Here is a 24128-nt window from a genome sequence, read left to right as displayed (position 1 = left end):
ATGCAGAGACGTTCAGGACCAACGGGAACGTGGAGAGACATTCAGGACCAACGGGAACATGCAGAGACGTTCAGGACCAACGGGAACGTGGAGAGACATTCAGGACCAACGGGAACATGCAGAGACGTTCAGGACCAACGGGAACGTGGAGAGACGTTCAGGACCAACGGCAACGTGGAGAGACGTTCAGGACCAACAGGAACATGCAGAGACGTTCAGGACCAACGGGAACGTGGAGAGACATTCAGGACCAACGGGAACATGCAGAGACGTTCAGGACCAACGGGAACGTGGAGAGACGTTCAGGACCAACGGACACACACACACACCTGCAGCTCCTCGGCGGTGGTCACGTCGAGGCCGGTGACGTCCTGGACTCTCTGGTTGATCCGGTCCACCACCGGGTGCTCGAACGCCCCGAGCCAAGCACTGAAAGGGGGGGGGAGAGAGAGACAGGACGAAGAGAGAGAGACAGAAGGGAGAGAGACACTGTCTCACTGCACTTCAACATGACATTGAAGCTGAAGCGCTACTGAGGAAGACAAGGAGACATTTCAATGTTTTTTTAAATGTCTTCGTCACAGTTGTTTTAGTTTAAGTTTTAGAAAGAGAGACAGACAGGTAGAGAGGGAGAGACAGGTAGAGAGAGGGAGACAGGTAAACATAGAGGGAGAGACAGACAGGTAGACATAGAGGAGAGAGAGACAGGTAGACAGAGAGGGAGAGACAGACAGGTAGACAGAGAAGAGAGAGAGAGGGACAGACAGGTAGAGAGGGAGAGACAGGTAGACAGAGAGGGAGAGACAGACAGGTAGACAGAGAGGAGAGAGAGAGAGACAGACAGGTAGAGAGAGAGACAGACAGGTAGACAGAGAGGAGAGAGAGAGACAGGTATACAGAGGGACAGACAGGTAGACATAGAGGAGAGAGAGGGACAGACAGGTAGACAGAGAGGGACAGACAGGCAGCTCTTACCTCTTACTGATGCGGTAGTGGGCCGTCTCTAGAACACCAGTCACTGGGTTAGAGATGGTGGCTCGACGCAGCTGTGGAGCCAATCAGCTGACAGTTAGGGAAACACTTTGTCTCACTCTACTACTCACCCCTCTGTCTCACTCTACTCCTCACTGTCTCACTTTACTCCCTTAGTGTCTCACTTTACTCCCTTAATGTCTCACTTTACTTCCTTAATGTCTCCCTTTACTCCCCACTGTCTCACTCTACTCCCCTATTGTCTCACTCTACTCCCCACTGTCTCACTACTCCTCAATGTCTCCCTTTACTCCCCACTGTCTCACTCTACTCCCCACTGTCTCACTCTACTCCCCACTGTCTCACTACTCCTCAATGTCTCCCTTTACTCCCCACTGTCTCACTACTCCTCAATGTCTCCCTTTACTCCCCACTGTCTCACTACTCCTCAATGTCTCCCTTTACTCCCCACTGTCTCACTCTACTCCTCACTGTCTCACTTTACTCCCTTAGTGTCTCACTTTACTCCCTTAATGTCTCACTTTACTTCCTTAATGTCTCCCTTTACTCCCCACTGTCTCACTACTCCTCAATGTCTCCCTTTACTCCCCACTGTCTCACTCTACTCCCCACTGTCTCACTTTACTCCCCACTGTCTCACTCTACTCCCCACTGTCTCACTTTACTCCCTTATTGTCTCACTCCACTCCCCACTGTCTCACTACTCCTCAATGTCTCCCTTTACTCCCCACTGTCTCACTTTACTCTGGGGGTCACTCCCTTCTCAGCGGTCCCATCTGGACAGACTCACCTTGGGCTTGGCCAGCTCTTTCACTTTCTCTATCTCCGCATCGGACACGATGTCGTGGTATCGGACGATGCGCGGTCGGTCCCACTCGTCCTCCTGCTTCACCGGACCGATCACGTATTTCGGGTGGCGGTTGTTGTCGTGGTAACGGCAGAAGAGGCGGCTCTGCCTGCGAGGAGTCTGACAGAAGAAGAAGAAGAGGAAGAAGAAAGGGGTGACGTGGACGAAAAGTGTCGAGTGTGCATTCGTTAAGCTCGTCTCCTCCTCACCATCCTCAGGCCCTCGCCGCGACACAGCTGCTCGTACTTCTTCCTCTCTGGCAGGTAGTCAGCAGGGCGACCCCGGGTCTCACTCCTCTGCCTCCCCCCCCCCTCCTCGTCGGCCTTCTGTTTGTCCAGCTGATACTCAAAGTACTTCAGGTTCCCCTTGGCCCTCAGGTGGGTCGGGTCTAACCGGGAGATTCACAGTCCAGCTCAGTCACACGTGAACCAAGATAGAAATGGCATTTGGCGGCGTGTGACTCACCGAGCGCCAGCAGCCTCCGGGTGAAGGCCAGCGCCCTCTCCAGCGCCCCCTGCTGGTAGACGGAGTAGCTCAGGTAGTCCAGGATGGTGACGGCGTCCACAGCGTTGGAAGCCTCGCCCTCGTCCAGCTGCCTCAGGGCCTGAACCATCCACAGCTCCGTGTGGTAGTAGTCCGCCTCCGAGTATGCCACCTTCCCGAGGTCGTAGCAGTCGTCCACCGTCAGGGCGCTGCGCTGAGAGGACGACGAGCCTGGGAAGGGGACAGGTCTTTAGTCCTTCAACCCTCTGAACCTCAAAACATGCTTTCAAAACAGTAAAATGGCACCAATTATCAGCCAGAAGCCGAAAAGAGGCTGGATATGATTCCCCAACATCAGTAACACTTTTTGTAAAAGAAATTATCAAAGAAATTCAACTTGTGTTTTTTCTTTTTTTATGATTTCATTCATAATAACTTAGTTATTCTGCACTAAAGACGTGTTCTAGTTCTCTACTTCTAGTCATGATTGTTATGTTTCTATAGAGGAGCAGGACTTTTATTTTGAAAATCAAGACCACAAAGACAAATGTGACTGCAGAGAAAAACACCCTGAAACTGCTTTGTGTTCTTTTTCCTTTGTGGTTTGTGTTTTTCTGGTTCTGGTTTTGGTTTCTGGTCCTGGTTCTGGTTTTTGGTTCCTAGTTTATGGTTCCTGGTATCTGGTTTCTAAATCCTAGTTTCTGGTTTCTAGTTGATGGTTCTAGTTCTGGTTCTGGAAGATACCTGGCAGCGCTCCGGTGGAGATGGTGTTGGTGTCCAGCTGGTAGGTGTCCAGCAGCCTCATCAGGGCTTTGGCGGCTCCGGTCTGGTCGTCGTCGTTTGGGAAGTGCTGCCTCTTGATGGTGAGGTTGGAGATGAACCCTGTAATGAAAAACACCACAGAAGAAGAGCGGTTGGTTGTCTGCGGCGTGGAGGCGGTGGAGGTTTGTGTGTGTTACCATCAGACATGTCGGTGAGCACAAGGCTCTCCAGCTCCCCCCACTCCGTGTTCAGCCTCTTCATCAGCTTGAAGGCGTTCACCGGGTGTCCCAGGAAACCCTCGGGGTCCTGGGTGGCCGCCGCCGAGAGGACGTCCAGTCTGTCGGCCCATCTGAGGACACAGAAGCCTTCTTCATTACAGAGTACAGTGTGCAACCAATCTACTTCCTGTTTACATCGGCACCAGCAGTCATGTGACATCGTTCTCATTGTAAAGTATAAAGCTGTGAGTGGGTGGAGCCTCAGAGAGACCTTTACCTCCTGACCTGCTCCAGCTTGCTCTCCTCGGCTCGGATGTAGTCCTTCAGGGAAGAGACCAGGTCCTTCTCTGTGAAGAGCAGGTCGGTCATGTGACCTGAAAATCATGTGGGTCAATATTATATTAGACAAAAGGAGCGATGTTGTGTTGAAACTAACAGAGAGAAATGAGTTTATAGATTATATATAACAATCTAAAGAGTCTGTTTAGATCTGAGAACTAAATGGAGGGAATACATGAATCACCACTTGGGACTACTAGGTACTCCTTGGTACTACTTGGGACTTCTTAGTACTACTTGAAACTCCTTGAGACTCTTTGGTACTACTTGGGTCTGCTTGGGACTTCTTGGTACTACTTGGTACTTCTTGAGACTCGTTGGTACTACTTGGGTCTGCTTGGTACTACTTGGAACTACTTAAGCCTCGTTTGTACTAATTTGAACTTCTAGAGACTCGTTGGTACTAATTTTAACTTTTTGAGACTCCTTGGTACTACTTGGGACTACTTGGGAGTACTTGGGACTTCTTGTTACTAGTTGGGACTACTTGGGACTACTTGGGAGTACTTGGGACTTCTTGTTACTAGTTGGGACTACTTGGGACTAATTAGGAGTACTTGGGACTTCTTGTTACTAGTTGGTACTACTTGGGACTACTTAAGCCTCGTTGGTACTAATTTTAACTTTTTGAGACTCCTTGGTACTACTTGGGACTTCTTGTTACTAGTTGGGACTACTTGGGACAAGATGAACTCACCGATCGAGGTGAAGAAGTCATTGTGAGCCAAGGAAGAGGAGGAGGTGAGGAGGAAGATGTGGATCAATAACCAGCAGAGAGCCATAAAGCCTTCAGAGAAACCAGAGACGGCATCATGGAAATCCTCATTTATTTTAGATTTGACAATGTTTCACTTCCTCAATTTAATTAAGAATATAGGTGAATCAAAAATGAAGTTACCGATTAGTTTTTGTTTTCATTAATATGTAAAAACAATCAATTGAATATATATACTGGAATTATGAGACCAGCACAAGAAATTATGCAGCAAATGTGTGAAAAATAATATTATAATAATAACGTTAACCTTTAATTTACACACACGCTTTACACATAGGGCATAGACAAACAGAACAAAACAAACAATAGAAAAACAAACAGAACAAAACAAACAATAGAAAAACAAACAGAACAAAACAAACAATAGAAAAGACAAACAGAAAATGTTGGGTAAAATGTATGTGTGTATATATGTTATGTAATTACATAAATATGTGTGTGCGTGTGTGTATATGTATATATGTTATGTAATTACACAAATATGTGTGTATATGTATATATATGTATATGTATATATGTTATGTAATTACATAAATATGTGTGTGTATATGTATATATGTTATGTAATTACATAAATATGTGTGTGTATATATATATATATGTTATGTAATTACATAAATATGTGTGTATATATATATATATATATATATATATATATATATATATATATATATATACGTATACATATATAAATATACATTTTCTCTGAATACATGTAAACGGACGGTGGCCCGGAGTTAACCGACAGGACCAGTCAAGTAAAACCAGTCACACTGGTCCCGGTTCAGCACCAAGACCGGAACTGGGACGTTTAACTGGGTTTAATAAAAGGGTCGAACATTAGAGGAGCCGTGGACACGGAGCCGCTTCCGGGAAACCCCGTAGCGAAGTAACGTTCTCCTGAGGGTCTCCGGTTACGACGCCATGTTTTATTACCGTCTTTATCTCCGAGGAGAAGCGGGTTGAATCCATTAAACAAACCGGTTCCTAGTGCTGCTCCAGAGTCCTGCGAGTAGCAACAACTCCTCCTTCTTCTCCACGTTCCTCCAACATGGCGGCCGTTGGGCGCTCTGCCGCCCCTTGCTGGCCTGGAGTCATGGATCACGATGTAAGACCACATAGGACTCCCTCAGTTCACAATGACCACCTTTAGACCACATAGGACTCCCTCAGTTCACAATGACCACCTTTAGACCACATAGGACTCCCTCAGTTCACAATGACCACCTTTAGACCACATAGGACTCCCTCAGTTCACAATGACCACCTTTAGACCACATAGGACTCCCTCAGTTCACAATGACCACCTTTAGACCACATAGGACTCCCTCAGTTCACAATGACCACCTTTAGACCACATAGGACTCCCTCAGTTCACAATGACCACCTTTAGACCACATAGGACTCCCTCAGTTTACAATGACCACCTTTAGACCACATAGGACTCCCTCAGTTCACAATGACCACCTTTAGACCACATAGGACTCCCTCAGTTCACAATGACCACCTTTAGACCACATAGGACTCCCTCAGTTTACAATGACCACCTTTAGACTTCAGTAATCAGGATAGTTGAACCAGACTTCAGTAATCAGGATAGTTGATCCAGACTTCAGTAATCAGGATAGTTGATCCAGACTTCAGTAATCAGGATAGTTGATCCAGACTTCAGTAATCAGGATAGTTGAACCAGACTTCAGTAATCAGGATAGTTGAACCAGACTTCAGTAATCAGGATAGTTGAACCAGACTTCAGTAATCAGGATAGTTGAACCAGACTTCAGTAATCAGGATAGTTGATCCAGACTTCAGTAATCAGGATAGTTGAACCAGACTTCAGTAATCAGGATAGTTGATCCAGACTTCAGTACTCAGGATAGTTGAACCAGACTTCAGTAATCAGGATAGTTGAACCAGACTTCAGTAATCAGGATAGTTGAACCAGACTTCAGTAATCAGGATAGTTGAACCAGACTTCAGTAATCAGGATAGTTGAACCAGACTTCAGTCATCAGGATAGTTGAACCCGGGGCCTGCCTCCGTCTCATTGGTCCATGCTCTGAGTTGGTAGGGCAACCTAGAGCCCGTCAACAAACGCGAGGAGGCGTTTGATTCGCTCCCCCAGCCCCGTGAAGTAAGTCTTCCTGTTTGCGGCTACAAAATAAAAGTATATACGTGGTCGTATTCACATTTTCAAAATAATCTTTAATTTACATTTTAAAAAAGTAAATAAAGTTCTTGTTTCCTCCAAAACAGCAGAAGCTAAGGATCTCTGCTGCCCCCTGGTGTCCGAACAGAGGAACATGCAGTATTTAAACTCAAAGAACTCTCTACTCTAATATATATCATACATCCAAAACAAACTCTAGAAAACACATTTTATAATATATATATTAAAAAAAAATATATATATATATAACTGGGATCAAACAACAGAAAATAACTATGAAATAATGTTTTACCATCTTTTTCTTGAGTTTATTTTGGGGAAAACAATTAAAGTTGAGTTAATAAATCAGAACTCATGAAAAAAAAAAATATATATATATACATATATATACATATATATATATATATATATATATATATATATATATACACACATACATATATATATATATATATATATATATACATACACACACATACATACACACACATACATACATATATATATATATATATATACACACACAAACACAATGATTTATTTTCTATTTCTTTAAATATCAAAATTACTTTGAGGATTAAAATAATATTCCGAGAAAAAATAAATCGGCGTCCAAACAAATCCAGTTGTTGAATATACAGAAATCTATCATATTTATAATAATAATAATAATAATAATAATAATAATAATAATAAGAAGAAGAAGAAGAAGAAGAAGAAGAAGAAGAAGAAGAAGAAGAAGAAGAAGAAGAAGAAGAAGAAGAAGAAGAAGAAGAAGAAGAAGAAGAAGAAGAAGAAGAAGAAGAAGAAGAAGAAGAAGAAGAAGAAGAAGAAGAAGAAGAAGAAGAAGAAGAAGAAGAAGAAGAAGAAGAAGAAGAAGAAGAAGAAGAAGAAGAAGAAGAAGAAGAAGAAGAAGAAGAAGAAGAAGAAGAAGAAGAAGAAGAAGAAGAAGAAGAAGAAGAAGAAGAAGAAGAAGAAGAAGAAGAAGATGTAACATCCGACCGTATTTATTGTATTAAAAGATCATTTCTTCTCTAAATATTATATTTTCCTCACAGCGGCACTTGTTTCCTGTTTTGATTTTCAGTGTAAAAGTCTGTGTTTTTTCAAATTAAAAGCACCAAAAAAAAAAGAATAGTCTCGGATGAGTATTTTGCTTCTTTACTCGGTCTGAGGTCTGAACCAGGATCCGGTTCCCGGTCCCCCTCAGTTGTAGCTGTACCCGGGCAGAGGGAGCTTCTGGCCCTCCTTGGCCTCGAAGAAGGTGTAGGACAGCGTGATGGTGTCCACGCGGGCCATCCGGGGGTCCTCATCGAACTCGGGGTCGATATAGAAGAAGACCGGCATGTCCACCTCCTCGTGGGGGTTCAGGCGCTGCTCCTCGAAGCAGAAGCACTGCGGAGAGACCAGCACAGAACCACCGGCTCGTCATCCGGGTCACGTTGGTGGGGCGGAGCCCGGACTCTAGAGGACTAGACTACCTGGATCTTGTTGAAGTACTGGCCCGCGTCGAAGGGCACCACGTTGTAGGTGGAGATGCCGATGATGGGCTTGTTGGTGGGGTTCTTCGCTCTGTAGAATGCCAGCGCCGTCTCACCTGGAACCACCTGCACAACAGACACAGGCCAGGACCAGGAGTCAGGACCCGGGGCCCAAGACCCAAGAGTCAGGACCCGAGGATCAGGATCCAGGACTCGAGAGAACATAGAGACAGTAAATAAGGGGTCTGGAGGAACCGGGTCTCAAGAGAGAACGTAAGAGAACATAGGGACAGTAAATAAGGGGTCTGGAGGAACCGGGTCTCAAGAGAGAACATAGGGACAGTAAATAAGGGGTCTGGAGGAACCGGGTCTCAAGAGAGAACATAGAGACAGTAAATAAGGGGTCTGGAGGAACCGGGACTCACGAGAGAACAAAAGAGAACATAGAGACAGTACATAAGGGGTCTGGAGGAACCGGGACTCAAGAGAGAACATAGGGACAGTAAATAAGGGGTCTGGAGGAACCGGGTCTCAAGAGAGAACATAGAGATAGTACATAAGGGGTCTGGAGGAACTGGGTCTCAAGAGAGAACATAGGGACAGTAAATAAGGGGTCTGGAGGAACCGGGTCTCAAGAGAGAACATAGGGACAGTAAATAAGGGGTCTGGAGGAACCGGGTCTCAAGAGAGAACATACATCCAGTACATACGGGGTCTGGAGGAACCGGAACTCAAGAGAGAACATAGAGATAGTACATAAGGGGTCTGGAGGAACCGGGTCTCAAGAGAGAACATAAGAGAACATACATCCAGTACATACGGGGTCTGGAGGAACCGGGTCTCAAGAGAGAACATAAGAGAACATACATCAAGTACATACGGGGTCTGGAGGAACCGGGACTCAAGAGAGAACATAGAGATAGTACATAAGGGGTCTGGAGGAACCGGGACTCAAGAGAGAACATAAGAGACAGTACATAAGGGGTCTGGAGGAACCGGGACTCAAGAGAGAACATTGAGGGAGTAAATAAGGGGTCTGGAGGAACCGGGACTCAAGAGAGAACATTGAGGGAGTAAATAAGGGGTCTGGAGGAACCGGGACTCAAGAGAGAACATAGAGACAGTACATAAGGGGTCTGGAGGAACTGGGTCTCAAGAGAGAACATAGAGACAGTACATAAGGGGTCTGGAGGAACCGGGTCTCAAGAGAGAACATACATCCAGTACATACGGGGTCTGGAGGAACCGGGACTCAAGAGAGAACATAGAGACAGTAAATAAGGGGTCTGGAGGAATCGGGTCTCAAGAGAGAACATAGAGATAGTACATAAGGGGTCTGGAGGAACCGGGTCTCAAGAGAGAACATAGAGACAGTACATAAGGGGTCTGGAGGAACCGGACACAAGAGAGAACATAGAGACAGTAAATAAGGGGTCTGGAGGAACCGGACACAAGAGAGAACATAGAGACAGTAAATAAGGGGTCTGGAGGAATCAGGTCTCAAGAGAGAACATAGAGATAGTACATAAGGGGTCTGGAGGAAATGGGACTCAAGAGAGAACATACATCCAGTACATACGGGGTCCTGAGGAACCGGGACTCAAGAGAGAACATACATCCAGTACATACGGGGTCTGGAGGAACCGGGTCTCAAGAGAGAACATACATCCAGTACATACGGGGTCTGGAGGAACCGGGACTCAAGAGAGAACATACATCCAGTACATACGGGGTCCTGAGGAACCGGGACTCAAGAGAGAACATAGAGACAGTACATAAGGGGTCTGGAGGAACCGGGTCTCAAGAGAGAACATACATCCAGTACATACGGGGTCCTGAGGAACCGGGACTCAAGAGAGAACATAGAGACAGTACATAAGGGGTCTGGAGGAACCGGGTCTCAAGAGAGAACATAGAGACAGTACATAAGGGGTCCTGAGGAACCGGGTCTCAAGAGAGAACATACATCCAGTACATACGGGGTCCTGAGGAACCGGACTCAAGAGAGAATATAGAGACAGTAAATAAGGGGTCTGGAGGAATCAGGTCTCAAGAGAGAACATAGAGATAGTACATAAGGGGTCTGGAGGAACCGGGTCTCAAGAGAGAACATAAGAGAACATAGAGACAGTACATAAGGGGTCTGGAGGAACAGGGACTCAAGAGAGAACATACATCCAGTACATACGGGGTCTGGAGGAACAGGGACTCAAGAGAGAACATACATCCAGTACATACGAGGTCTGGAGGAACCGGGTCTCAAGAGAGAACATACATCCAGTACATACGGGGTCTGGAGGAACCGGGACTCAAGAGAGAACATACATCCAGTACATACGGGGTCCTGAGGAACCGGGACTCAAGAGAGAACATACATCCAGTACATACGGGGTCTGGAGGAACCGGGACTCAAGAGAGAACATAGAGACAGTACATAAGGGGTCCTGAGGAACCGGGACTCAAGAGAGAACATACATCCAGTACATACGGGGTCCTGAGGAACCGGGACTCAAGAGAGAACATACATCCAGTACATACGGGGTCTGGAGGAACCGGGTCTCAAGAGAGAACATACATCCAGTACATACGGGGTCCTGAGGAACCGGGACTCAAGAGAGAACATAGAGACAGTACATAAGGGGTCTGGAGGAACCGGGTCTCAAGAGAGAACATAGAGACAGTACATAAGGGGTCCTGAGGAACCGGGTCTCAAGAGAGAACATACATCCAGTACATACGGGGTCCTGAGGAACCGGGTCTCAAGAGAGAACATACATCCAGTACATACGGGGTCCTGAGGAACCGGGACTCAAGAGAGAACATACATCCAGTACATACGGGGTCCTGAGGAACCGGGTCTCAAGAGAGAACATACATCCAGTACATAAGGGGTCCTGAGGAACCGGGTCTCAAGAGAGAACATAGAGATAGTACATAAGGGGTCTGGAGGAACCGGGTCTCAAGAGAGAACATACATCCAGTACATACGGGGTCCTGAGGAACCGGGTCTCAAGAGAGAACATACATCCAGTACATACGGGGTCTGGAGGAACCGGGACTCAAGAGAGAACATACATCCAGTACATACGGGGTCCTGAGGAACCGGGTCTCAAGAGAGAACATACATCCAGTACATACGGGGTCCTGAGGAACCGGGACTCAAGAGAGAACATACATCCAGTACATACGGGGTCTGGAGGAACCGGGTCTCAAGAGAGAACATACATCCAGTACATACGGGGTCTGGAGGAACCGGGTCTCAAGAGAGAACATACATCCAGTACATACGGGGTCCTGAGGAACCGGGTCTCAAGAGAGAACATACATCCAGTACATACGGGGTCTGGAGGAACCGGGACTCAAGAGAGAACATACATCCAGTACATAAGGGGTCCTGAGGAACCGGGTCTCAAGAGAGAACATAGAGACAGTACATAAGGGGTCTGGAGGAACCGGGTCTCAAGAGAGAACATACATCCAGTACATAAGGGGTCCTGAGGAACCGGGTCTCAAGAGAGAACATACATCCAGTACATAAGGGGTCCTGAGGAACCGGGACTCAAGAGAGAACATACATCCAGTACATACGGGGTCCTGAGGAACCGGGTCTCAAGAGAGAACATACATCCAGTACATACGGGGTCCTGAGGAACCGGGACTCAAGAGAGAACATACATCCAGTACATAAGGGGTCTGGAGGAACCGGGTCTCAAGAGAGAACATACATCCAGTACATACGGGGTCCTGAGGAACCGGGTCTCAAGAGAGAACATACATCCAGTACATAAGGGGTCCTGAGGAACCGGGTCTCAAGAGAGAACATAGAGATAGTACATAAGGGGTCTGGAGGAACCGGGTCTCAAGAGAGAACATAAGAGAACATACATCCAGTACATACGGGGTCCTGAGGAACCGGGTCTCAAGAGAGAACATAGAGATAGTACATAAGGGGTCCTGAGGAACCGGGACTCAAGAGAGAACATACATCCAGTACATACGGGGTCCTGAGGAACCGGGTCTCAAGAGAGAACATACATCCAGTACATACGGGGTCCTGAGGAACCGGGACTCAAGAGAGAACATACATCCAGTACATAAGGGGTCTGGAGGAACCAGGTCTCAAGAGAGAACATACATCCAGTACATACGGGGTCCTGAGGAACCGGGTCTCAATAGAGAACATACATCCAGTACATAAGGGGTCCTGAGGAACCGGGTCTCAAGAGAGAACATAGAGATAGTACATAAGGGGTCTGGAGGAACCGGGTCTCAAGAGAGAACATAAGAGAACATACATCCAGTACATACGGGGTCCTGAGGAACCGGGTCTCAAGAGAGAACATAGAGATAGTACATAAGGGGTCTGGAGGAACCGGGTCTCAAGAGAGAACATACATCCAGTACATACAGGGTCCTGAGGAACCGGGTCTCAAGAGAGAACATACATCCAGTACATACGGGGTCCTGAGGAACCGGGTCTCAAGAGAGAACATACATCCAGTACATACGGGGTCCTGAGGAACCGGGACTCAAGAGAGAACATACATCCAATACATACGGGGTCCTGAGGAACCGGGACTCACGTAGATCTCGGTCTGCTGGGGTCTGAAGTTCCACTGCAGGCTGGCGTGCGTGTCTGCGTTGAAGGAGATCCTGATGACGCGCTCCTTCACCGGCGTCATGGTCTCCACCTGCTCCGCGTCGTGTCCGGCCACCGGCGCGCCGCCGAGCCCCGACGCCTGGCGGCAGAGGACGAGCAGCGGTGACGCGGCCGCGGCGGATAAAGGCACCGGGCGCGAGGAAGGGGGCGTGTCCTCACCTGGCAGTAGAGCCGGTAGAGCGGCACGGAGGCGTACGACAGGCCGACCATCCCGACGCCGGCGGCGGCGATGTACGTCAGCGCCGTCCGGTTCCGGCTCCCCCAGTCCGGCTGCCGGCTCTCGGACTTCCTGCCCCGGGTCTTGGCGCCCCGGCTCGGCGCGTGGAGGCGCGGGGGGAGGAGCCACCGCGTCAGGAGCACGCGGGGCTGAGGGCGCCGCAGGAGGGGGAGGAGCATGGCGCCTACCTGGAAACTCACCTGGAGGAAGAGCAACGGCTAAAAGAAAAGACATCATCAATAAGCCCCGCATTGGAGAACATGGACAGGATTCATTCAAATTACCTCAACTATCGACACGTTATCAAGAGTTGTTGCTGATTAATCTTCAGCCGATCAACTAATCGATACATAAAATACTTCCAAGAACCAATACGTCAGGTTTTCTCCAGAAAAAGTCATTTTATAAAAGTCACTTTGCTTATTAACACATTTAATATGCTGCTTTAGACTTAATACATCATCTCTGATCACTCTGCATTACACATATCGATCACTAGCTATTTAAATGGATCTAGTGTCTCCAGTGGCATCGCAGTGCGCATGTGCGATAGTTAAAACCCAGAAACGAGAGGTGATCTGTAGAGCTCACGCGCTTAGCTTAGCTTAGCTCGCATGCTAATATGGGTATTCGGTTTACCTCGGTTATTAAATGTGTTTTTAATGTTGACCGCGCAGATACCTTTGAAGTGGAGTCTCCTGTCAGTCACCGAACATGTTCCACTGAGAAAAACACGCGTAACACTTGTGCCACATTGAATTAGGTCCCCGTTTTAAAACACACGCTCAAAGGTTCCGCACACAGACGTTCAACGTTAATGTTGACGATCATTTTAGATGTTTGGTTGTTTCCGGTTGTCTTAAAGTCACGTGTAGTGTGTGCGTGTGCGTGTGCGTGTGGTTGTTGTTTGTAATAAAAATACAAACATGAAGAGCAACCACTGTAAACAAATGTTATAACATTGTGAAGCGTGAGAATATATAAAACGTGCATTATATTATTTATTTATGAAATCATTTATAGTCTATGAATGGAACTGAGCTCTCACACTAATTCAGCCCATTCATTTTATTTTATTTTGTCTCGTGATCATATTTTTAGTATAAATAAGTGTTTGTTCCTCTTTCTTTGTGAGATTATATTGTTGTGTCGTCATATTGAACAAATGTAATAAAGTTTAATAAAGATCAGTAAAAGCAGTTTTGGGTTCTTGAAGATATTTACTAAAGTACTAAAATAATAATAACAATAATAACGATAATAGTAATGATACACATATTAACAATAACAACATAATAATATTATTATTAAGAATAATTAGAAGAATAATTAGAATATAAAATATATATGAAGACCAATATAATAATAATAATAATATGATTATTAATAACAGCAGTAATAATGATATTACAAATAATAATGATGATAATAATAATGATGATGATAATAATAATGATAATAATAATGATGATAATAATAATAATGATGATAATAATAATGATGATAATAATAATAATGATGATAATAATAATAATAATAACAATGATGATGATGATAATAATAATGAAGATGACAGTAATAATAATGATTTTAAAAATAATGATGTTGATAAGAATAATAATAATAATGATGATGATGATAATAATGATGATAATAATAATGAAGATGATGAAAGTAATAATAATAATAATGATTTTAAAAATAACAATGATGTTGATAATAATAATAACAATGATAATGATGATATCATAATAAGAATAATGATGATAATAATAATAACAATGTTAATGATTATATGATATGTATTAAAACATACATATACTTATATACTATTATATAATAGCACTATATAATACTAGGGCTATTATAACATGATAACAAACCCGAAGAGGAGGACCTACGGTGGCCGCGGCGGCTCGTTCCGGGGGGCTGCCTGCTGTAGTAATGGAGGGGGTCACAGTCGGCCAGGTATTCGATGCGGAATGCATCCTCAGCAAACGGCCGAGAAAGGTAAGCGACGCACCGGCTCTGCGGCTCTGCGGGTCTGGGTTCTGGTCCCGGACCGGGTCTGACTCTCGTATGCTCTCTTTCCGCAGGGAAAGGCTGAGTATCTGGTGAAGTGGAGGGGGTGGTCGTCCAAGTGAGTCCCGCAACACGCAAACATGGCACCCAACAATGGAGGGGATGCGTCCGAGCCCCGGGACTCGAACTGCGGGTTTTGTTCTTATTTAGCGTCCGGACGGGCAGCCGCACGGGCACGCGCCGAGCACGCGGCCGCCATTTCGGCTCCGCTCGGTCCGCTTTTCTGAGCCGTTTTCAGGCCAGAGAGGCTGGTGGTCTGTTAGCCGAACACACGGGGACGAGCGGCACCAGATAGCACAGCAGCCATTTAATCTGGACCCCTCTAGGTTATACACAGAGATAGAGCGGTATATACCTGTATATACACAGATATGTACCTGTATTATACACAGATATGTACCTGTATATACACAGATATGTACCTGTATATACACAGATATGTACCTGTATATACACAGATATGTACCTGTATATACACAGATATGTACCTGTATATACACAGATATGTACCTGTATATACACAGATATGTACCTGTATTATACACAGATATATACCTGTATATACACAGATATATACCTGTATTATACACAGATATGTACCGGTATATACACAGATATGTACCGGTATATACACATATATGTACCTGTATTATACACAGATATATACCAGTATATACACATATATGTACCGGTATATACACAGATATGTACCTGTATATACACAGATATGTACCGGTATATACACATATATGTACCGGTATATACACATATATGTACCTGTATTATACACAGATATATACCAGTATATACACATATATGTACCGGTATATACACAGATATGTACCGGTATATACACATATATGTACCTGTATAATACACAGATATGTACCTGTATAATACCTGTATATACACAGATATATACCTGTATAATACCTGTATATACACAGATATGTACCTGTATAATACCTGTATATACACAGATATATACCTGTATAATACCTGTATATACACAGATATGTACCTGTATAATACCTGTATATACACAGATATATACCTGTATAATACCTGTATATACACAGATATATACCAGTATATACACAGATATATACCTATATATACACATATATGTACCTGTATTATACACAGATATGTACCTGTATAATACACAGATATGTACCTGTATAATACCTGTATATACACAGATATATACCTGTATAATACCTGTATATACACAGATATGTACCTGTATTATACACAGATATATACCTGTATAATACCTGTATATACACAGATATATACCAGTATATACACAGATATATACCTGTATATACACATATATGTACCTGTATAATACACAGATATGTACCTGTATAATACCTGTATATACACAGATATATACCTGTATAATACCTGTATATACACAGATATGTACCTGTATTATACACAGATATATACATGTATAATACCTGTATTATACACATATATACCAGTATATACACAGATATGTACCTGTATATACACAGATATATACCTGTATATACACAGATATGTACCTGTATAATACCTGTATATACACAGATATATACCTGTATAATACCTGTATATACACAGATATGTACCTGTATTATACACAGATATATACCTGTATAATACCTGTATATACACAGATATATACCTGTATAATACCTGTATTATACACATATATACCAGTATATACACAGATATGTACCTGTATTATACACAGATATATACCTGTATAATACCTGTATATACACAGATATATACCTGTATAATACCTGTATATACACAGATATATACCTGTATATACACATATATGTACCTGTATTATACACATATATGTACCTGTATAATATCTGTATATACACAGATATATACCGGTATATACTCAGATATGTACCTGTATATACTCAGATATGTACCTGTATATACACAGATATGTACCTGTATATACACAGATATGTACCTGTATATACACAGATATGTACCGGTATATACACAGATATGTACCTGTATATACACAGATATGTACCGGTATATACACAGATATGTACCTGTATATACACAGATATGTACCTGTATATACACAGATATGTACCTGTATATACACAGATATGTACCGGTATATACACATATATGTACCTGTATATACACAGATATGTACCGGTATATACACAGATATGTACCTGTATATACACATATATGTACCTGTATTATACACAGATATATACAGGTATATACACAGATATGTACCAGTATATTACCTGTATTATACACAGATATATACCGGTATATACACAGATATGTACCTGTATATACACAGATATGTACCTGTATATACACAGATATGTACCGGTATATACACAGATATATACCGGTATATACACAGATATGTACCTGTATATACACATATATGTACCTGTATTATACACAGATATGTACCGGTATATACACATATATGTACCTGTATATACACAGATATGTACCTGTATATACACAGATATGTACCTGTATATACACAGATATGTACCAGTATATACACAGATATATACCTGTATATACACAGATATGTACCTGTATATACACAGATATATACCTGTATTATACACAGATATATACAGGTATATACACAGATATGTACCAGTATATGTACCTGTATATACACAGATATATACCTGTATTATACACAGATATATACCTGTATATACACAGATATATACCTGTATATACACAGATATATACCTGTATATACACAGATATATACCTGTATATACACAGATATATACCTGTATTATACACAGATATATACCTGTATTATACACAGATATATACCTGTATTATACACAGATATATACAGGTATATACACAGATATGTACCAGTATATGTACCTGTATATACACAGATATGTACCGGTATATACACAGATATGTACCTGTATATACACAGATATGTACCGGTATATACACAGATATGTACCTGTATATACACAGATATGTACCTGTATATACACAGATATATACCTGTATTATACACAGATATATACCTGTATTATACCTGTATTATACACAGATATGTACCAGTATATAGACAGATATGTACCTGTATATACACAGATATGTACCTGTATATACACAGATATGTACCTGTATATACACAGATATATACAGGTATATACACAGATATGTACCAGTATATTACCTGTATATACACAGATATGTACCGGTATATAGACAGATATATACCTGTATTATACACAGATATATACAGGTATATACACAGATATGTACCAGTATATTACCTGTATATACACAGATATATACCTGTATATACACAGATATGTACCTGTATATACACAGATATGTACCTGTATATACACAGATATGTACCTGTATTATACACAGATATGTACCTGTATTATACACAGATATATACCTGTATTATACACAGATATGTACCTGTATATACACAGATATATACCTGTATTATACACAGATATATACAGGTATATACACAGATATGTACCAGTATATTACCTGTATATACACAGATATGTACCGGTATATACACAGATATGTACCTGTATTATACACAGATATATACAGGTATATACACAGATATGTACCTGTATATACACAGATATATACCTGTATATACACAGATATGTACCTGTATATACACAGATATATACCGGTATATACACAGATATGTACCTGTATTATACCTGTATTATACACAGATATGTACCAGTATATAGACAGATATGTACCTGTATATACACAGATATGTACCTGTATATACACAGATATATACCTGTATTATACACAGATATATACCTGTATTATACCTGTATTATACACAGATATGTACCAGTATATACACAGATATGTACCTGTATATACACAGATATGTACCTGTATTATACACAGATATGTACCTGTATATACACAGATATGTACCTGTATTATACACAGATATGTACCTGTATATACACAGATATGTACCTGTATTATACACAGATATGTACCTGTATATACACAGATATATACCTGTATATACACAGATATGTACCTGTATATACACAGATATATACCGGTATATACACAGATATGTACCTGTATTATACCTGTATTATACACAGATATGTACCAGTATATAGACAGATATGTACCTGTATATACACAGATATGTACCTGTATATACACAGATATGTACCTGTATTATACACAGATATGTACCTGTATTATACACAGATATATACCTGTATTATACCTGTATTATACACAGATATGTACCAGTATATACACAGATATGTACCTGTATATACACAGATATGTACCTGTATTATACACAGATATGTACCTGTATATACACAGATATATACCTGTATTATACACAGATATATACAGGTATATACACAGATATGTACCAGTATATTACCTGTATATACACAGATATGTACCGGTATATAGACAGATATGTACCTGTATATACACAGATATGTACCTGTATATACACAGATATGTACCTGTATTATACACAGATATGTACCTGTATTATACACAGATATATACCTGTATTATACCTGTATTATACACAGATATGTACCAGTATATACACAGATATGTACCTGTATATACACAGATATGTACCTGTATTATACACAGATATGTACCTGTATATACACAGATATATACCTGTATATACACAGATATATACCTGTATATACACAGATATGTACCTGTATATACACAGATATGTACCTGTAGTATACACAGATATGTACCTGTATATACACAGATATATACCTGTATATACACAGATATGTACCGGTATATACACAGATATGTACCGGTATATACACATATATATACCTGTATTATACACAGATATGTACCTGTATATACACAGATATATACCTGTATTATACACAGATATGTACCTGTATATACACAGATATGTACCTGTATTATACACAGATATATACCTGTATTATACACAGATATGTACCTGTATATACACAGATATGTACCTGTATTATACACAGATATATACCTGTATTATACACAGATATGTACCGGTATATATACACTGATATATTCCTTTATTGAGGTGGCTTTTGGTTTATTGAGGTGTTTTTTGGTTAATTTGAATTGCTCTTTATCTCTGTGGGTGATCACACTGAGACTCTGAAACGAGTCTCAGTGAAGCTCAAAGTCACAGAAGTGAAGTTTCTTTCAAACTCTTCTCAGACACAACAGCTGGGAGCCGGAGGAGAACATCCTGGACCCGAGGCTGCTGGCAGCGTTCCACAAGAGGTGACTTTGATTCACTGGGTTGGTGGGAACCATTGATAAAGAACATAAACATTATGTCAACATCGTGTCCACATTATGTCAACATTGTGTCAACATTATGTAAACATAATGTTGAGGTTGTGTCAACATTATTTAAACATTGTGTCCACATTGTGTAAACATTGTGTCAACATTATGTAAACATTGTGTAAACATTATGTCTACATTGTGTCAACTTTGTGTCCACATTGTGTAAACATTGTGTCCACATTGTGTAAACTTTGTGTCCACATTGTGTAAACATTGTGTCAACATTATGTAAACATTGTGTAAACATTATGTCTACATTGTGTCAACTTTGTGTCAACATTATGTCTACATTGTGTCAACTTTGTGTCCACATTGTGTAAACATTGTGTCCACATTGTGTAAACTTTGTGTCCACATTGTGTAAACATTGTGTCCACATTGTGTAAACATTGTGTCCACATTGTGTAAACTTTGTGTCCACATTGTGTAAACATTGTGTCAACATTATGTAAACATTGTGTAAACATTATGTCTACATTGTGTCAACTTTGTGTCAACATTGTGTAAACATTGTGTCAACATTGTGTCAACATGTCGTTGGTGGCTCCAGGTGGACTCGTGTTCCAGAGCTTTCAGCCTCCTGTCCTGGTCTTCATGTTAATGGTGTTAATGGTGTTAATGGTGTTAATGGTGTTAATGGTGTGTTGGTGTTTGTCAGAGAACAAGAGCGGGAGCTTCTGTTCCAGAAGAAAGGGAAGCGGCCGAGAGGAAGACCGAGGAAGATTCTGGTAAATCATCATCATCATCTTCTTCTTCTTCTTCACAGTCTCATGTGAAGCTTCCTGTCTCGGTCATCCTCCTCTTTCTCCTCTTTCTCCTCTTTCTCCTCTCAGCAGCCCGAGCCAGCCGCCACGAAAGACAGCCGCTCCTCTTCCTCCTCGTCCTCCGGCCTTTCGTCGTCTGCCTCCTCCTCTTCCTCGGAGGACGAGGAGCGCAGTCCGAAGGTGAAGCCTCGAGTCCCCTCCGCCCCCCAGAAGAGGCCCCAGATGGTGCTCGCCAAGCCGGACCCTCCCTGCAAGAAGAAGCGCGGCAGGAAGCCGCTGCACCCGGACCTGAGGGCGCTGAGACAGGCGAAGAGCAGACCTCCTCCTTCTCCTTCCATTTCCCCTTCTCCTTCTCCTCTTCCTCCTCCTTCCCCTCCTCCTCCTCGCCACCACCAGGTGCTCAGACCACCCAGGGAGGACCCTCGCCCTGGTGTGAAGAAACCTCTACAGCCTGCCAGCTTCACCTACACGGGTCTGAGCCGGGCCTCCAGGGAGGAGGCCTTCCCCGCCTCCCACACCTCCTCCAGCTCCTTCTCCCAGACCGCCGCCTCCAAAACCGGATCCCTCAGCTGCATCTGGACCAGTCGCTCCATGTCGCCGTCCTCCTACAGCAAGAACTCTCTGTCCGAGCTGAAGCGCTCCGTCTCAGAAGCAGGAAGCGGCAGAGCGGACGGGTACAAAGCGGTGAAACCCGGCGGCGGTTCGGGGTCGTCGGGTTTGCACGGCGGCTTCGGCGGCCCGGCGGTTCAGCGCTCCCCGCTGGGCCAGAGGAGGCAGGAGGGCGCCGGCTCGGTCCAACACAAGCAGCAGAGCCTCCCCAAAGCGACGTCCTCGCCGACGCCGCGAGACCGAGCCAACCAGGCGCTGAACCTCCGAGCTCTCAACCTGCAGAGCGTCAGCCGGCCGCCGGGTGGAGCCGCCGGCCTGCTGGGGAACAGCGCCGGAGCGCCGGCGAGGTCGAGCTTGAGGAGTGGCGGCCACGTCACGAAAGGAGGAGTGGCCAGCGGCAAAGAGACTCGGACCTCGGCGGGCCAGCGGTCCGGTCTGGTGGCCGGCGGAGAGCGGGGGAAGGAGGCGACCGCGAAGACCGCGAAGACCACGAAGACCACGGGAACCGGCGGCGGGAGACACGAGGAGAGGAAACACGCGCTCGCCTCCCAGAACCGGAGCCTGAACGAACTTAGCACCGGAGACTCCGACGAGACCAGCAGCAGCGAATCGGAGCCGGACGACGTGGCGCCGTATCCCACCGGCAGCCGGCCCGGACTCCTCGGAGGCGGCGGCGCCGGCGATGCCGCCGGGTCCGACGCAGAGTCGGACTGGCGGCCGGCCCGGAGCCTCCTGGAGCACGTGTTCGTCACCGACGTCACGGCCAACTTCATCACGGTGACGGTGAAGGAGTCGCCGACCAGCGTCGGGTTCTTCAACTCGAGGAACCACTGACAGGTTCGGTCAGCTGGTCCGCTCTCAGGGTTCTCTCTCAGAGCTCCGCGAGGGTCCGGTTTCCCGACCCGGATCCCGGGAACTCCGATCCATCATTTCGTGTTCACACCCAGTTCAAGTGGTTCTGTTGTGGAACCAACACATACACTCCACTGCTGCGGAGACGACGTGCACTTAAGAACCCGCAGATTGAGAACCTAGGAGAACCTAGGAGAACATCTGGCGCCGAGACCTCAACGGGCCGCTTGGAACCAAAAACACGTTAAATTGTAACTTTTTGAACGGATGTTGAACTGTCAAGTCGATACATTAAAGGTCAAAGTCTTCATTCACCAGGTGGTGAAGAACATGAAGGTGATGAAGAACATGAAGGTGATGAAGAAGAACATGAAGGTGATGAAGAACATGAAGGTGATGAAGAAGAACATGAAGGTGATGAAGAAGAACATGAAGGTGGTGATGAAGAAGAACATGAAGGTGATGAAGAACATGAAGGTGATGAAGAAGAACATGAAGGTGGTGATGAAGAAGAACATGAAGGTGATGAAGAACATGAAGGTGATGAAGAAGAACATGAAGGTGATGAAGAAGAACATGAAGGTGATGAAGAAGAACATGAAGGTGATGAAGAACATGAAGGTGATGAAGAAGAACATGAAGGTGATGAAAGCATCAACAAGAGAACGCTGAGTGAAGACGATTTGTTTTCCCCCAATGAGTTATTGATCCGTTCACTCTCCTCCTCTTCTTGATCATCTTCATCCTCCTCCTCCTCCTCCTCCTCCTCTTCATACTCCTCTTCTTCCTCCTCCTTCTCTTCTTTCTCCTGCTCCTCTTCTTGATCATCTTCATCCTCCTGTTCCTCCTCCTCCTCTTCATACTCCTCTTCCTCCTCCTCTTCCTCCTCCTCCTCCTCTTCTTCCTCCTCCTCTTCCTCCTCCTCCTCCTCCTCCTCCTCCTCCTCTTCTTCCTCCTCCTCCTCCTCCTCTTCTTCCTACTCCTCCTCCTCCTCTTCTTCTTCCTCCTCCTCCTCCTCCTCTTCTTCCTCCTCCTCCTCCTCCTCCTCTTCTTCTTCCTCCTCCTCCTCTTCTTCCTCCTCCTCCTCCTCCTCCTCTTCTTCCTCCTCCTCTTCCTCCTCCTCCTCCTCCTCCTCCTCTTCTTCCTACTCCTCCTCCTCTTCTTCTTCCTCCTCCTCCTCCTCTTCTTCTTCCTCCTCCTCCTCCTCCTCTTCTTCCTACTTCTCCTCCTCCTCTTCTTCTTCCTCCTCCTCCTCTTCTTCCTCCTCCTCCTCCTCCTCCTCTTCTTCCTACTCCTCCTCCTCCTCCTCTTCTTCTTCCTCCTCCTCCTCCTCTTCTTCCTCCTCTTCCTACTTCTCCTCCTCCTCTTCTTCTTCCTCCTCCTCCTCTTCTTCCTCCTCCTCCTCCTCCTCCTCTTCTTCCTACTCCTCCTCCTCCTCCTCCTCCTCTTCTTCTTCCTCCTCCTCCTCCT

General features: G+C 44.0%; 3 protein-coding genes across 8 annotated transcripts in view; 1 reads left to right on the top strand and 2 right to left on the bottom strand.

The window, feature by feature from the left end:
* Nucleotides 1-5470, bottom strand: part of LOC117748359 (prolyl 4-hydroxylase subunit alpha-1-like) — a 10553-nt gene extending 5083 nt beyond the window's left edge. For 2 of the 3 annotated variants that reach the window (XM_034558032.1, XM_034558033.1), the window contains exons 1-10: nucleotides 5357-5470; nucleotides 4340-4429; nucleotides 3581-3677; nucleotides 3283-3434; nucleotides 3068-3205; nucleotides 2306-2554; nucleotides 2050-2228; nucleotides 1784-1960; nucleotides 976-1046; nucleotides 330-429 (exon numbers count right to left, since the gene is read on the bottom strand). In XM_034558032.1, coding sequence (XP_034413923.1) covers nucleotides 330-429; nucleotides 976-1046; nucleotides 1784-1960; nucleotides 2050-2228; nucleotides 2306-2554; nucleotides 3068-3205; nucleotides 3283-3434; nucleotides 3581-3677; nucleotides 4340-4424 — 1248 coding nt within the window. In that variant the 5' untranslated portion in view covers nucleotides 4425-4429; nucleotides 5357-5470. Of the gene's footprint in view, nucleotides 1-329; nucleotides 430-975; nucleotides 1047-1783; nucleotides 1961-2049; nucleotides 2229-2305; nucleotides 2555-3067; nucleotides 3206-3282; nucleotides 3435-3580; nucleotides 3678-4339; nucleotides 4430-5356 lie in introns of those variants that run through there. The other variant, XM_034558034.1, reaches the window with a different exon arrangement.
* A 2099-nt stretch (nucleotides 5471-7569) lies between these two features.
* On the bottom strand, nucleotides 7570-13776 carry LOC117748387 (cytochrome c oxidase assembly protein COX11, mitochondrial). 3 transcript variants are annotated; one of them, XM_034558081.1, is made up of 5 exons: nucleotides 13588-13776; nucleotides 12891-13166; nucleotides 12655-12810; nucleotides 8072-8197; nucleotides 7570-7985 (listed from the first exon to the last, which is right to left on the bottom strand). In XM_034558081.1, the coding sequence occupies exons 2-5, from the start codon at nucleotides 13125-13127 to the stop codon at nucleotides 7797-7799; spliced, it is 708 nt and encodes a 235-aa protein (XP_034413972.1). In that variant the 5' UTR covers nucleotides 13128-13166; nucleotides 13588-13776; the 3' UTR covers nucleotides 7570-7796. The 3 variants fall into 3 exon arrangements, with proteins under 3 accessions (XP_034413972.1, XP_034413973.1, XP_034413971.1); XM_034558082.1 differs by having other exon boundaries at nucleotides 12891-13148; XM_034558080.1 differs by having other exon boundaries at nucleotides 13630-13776.
* Nucleotides 13777-14861: 1085 nt separating this feature from the next.
* Nucleotides 14862-23078, top strand: LOC117748358 (chromobox protein homolog 2-like). 2 transcript variants are annotated; one of them, XM_034558031.1, is made up of 5 exons: nucleotides 14862-14958; nucleotides 15045-15088; nucleotides 20299-20364; nucleotides 21092-21161; nucleotides 21270-23078. In XM_034558031.1, exons 1-5 carry the CDS (start codon nucleotides 14893-14895, stop codon nucleotides 22638-22640), a joined length of 1617 nt encoding a protein of 538 aa, XP_034413922.1. In that variant the 5' UTR covers nucleotides 14862-14892; the 3' UTR covers nucleotides 22641-23078. The 2 variants fall into 2 exon arrangements, with proteins under 2 accessions (XP_034413922.1, XP_034413921.1); XM_034558030.1 differs by having other exon boundaries at nucleotides 21267-23078.
* The last annotated feature ends 1050 nt before the right edge of the window (nucleotides 23079-24128 follow it).

The sequence above is a fragment of the Cyclopterus lumpus genome, chromosome 19 (genome assembly GCF_009769545.1).
Source record: "Cyclopterus lumpus isolate fCycLum1 chromosome 19, fCycLum1.pri, whole genome shotgun sequence".
Classification (NCBI taxonomy): Eukaryota; Metazoa; Chordata; class Actinopteri; order Perciformes; family Cyclopteridae; genus Cyclopterus; species Cyclopterus lumpus.
The sequence above is the reverse complement of the archived record's forward strand: the minus strand, read 5'-3'. Positions and strand labels throughout refer to the sequence as shown.

What these genes read in the sequence shown, in the direction of transcription:
- LOC117748358 (XM_034558030.1), top strand. Translation starts at nt 14,893, where the DNA reads ATGGAGGGGGTCACAGTCGGCCAGGTATTCGATGCGGAATGCATCCTC. An exon ending in TGGAGGGGGTGGTCGTCCAA is followed by an intron (nt 15,089 to 20,298) that starts GTGAGTCCCGCA and finishes AACTCTTCTCAG; the next exon opens with ACACAACAGCTGGGAGCCGG. An exon ending in CTGGCAGCGTTCCACAAGAG is followed by an intron (nt 20,365 to 21,091) that starts GTGACTTTGATT and finishes GGTGTTTGTCAG; the next exon opens with AGAACAAGAGCGGGAGCTTC.
- LOC117748387 (XM_034558081.1), bottom strand. Translation starts at nt 13,127, where the DNA reads ATGCTCCTCCCCCTCCTGCGGCGCCCTCAGCCCCGCGTGCTCCTGACG. An exon ending in TCTACCGGCTCTACTGCCAG is followed by an intron (nt 12,811 to 12,890) that starts GTGAGGACACGC and finishes CTCTGCCGCCAG; the next exon opens with GCGTCGGGGCTCGGCGGCGC. An exon ending in CCCAGCAGACCGAGATCTAC is followed by an intron (nt 8,198 to 12,654) that starts GTGAGTCCCGGT and finishes TCTGTTGTGCAG; the next exon opens with GTGGTTCCAGGTGAGACGGC.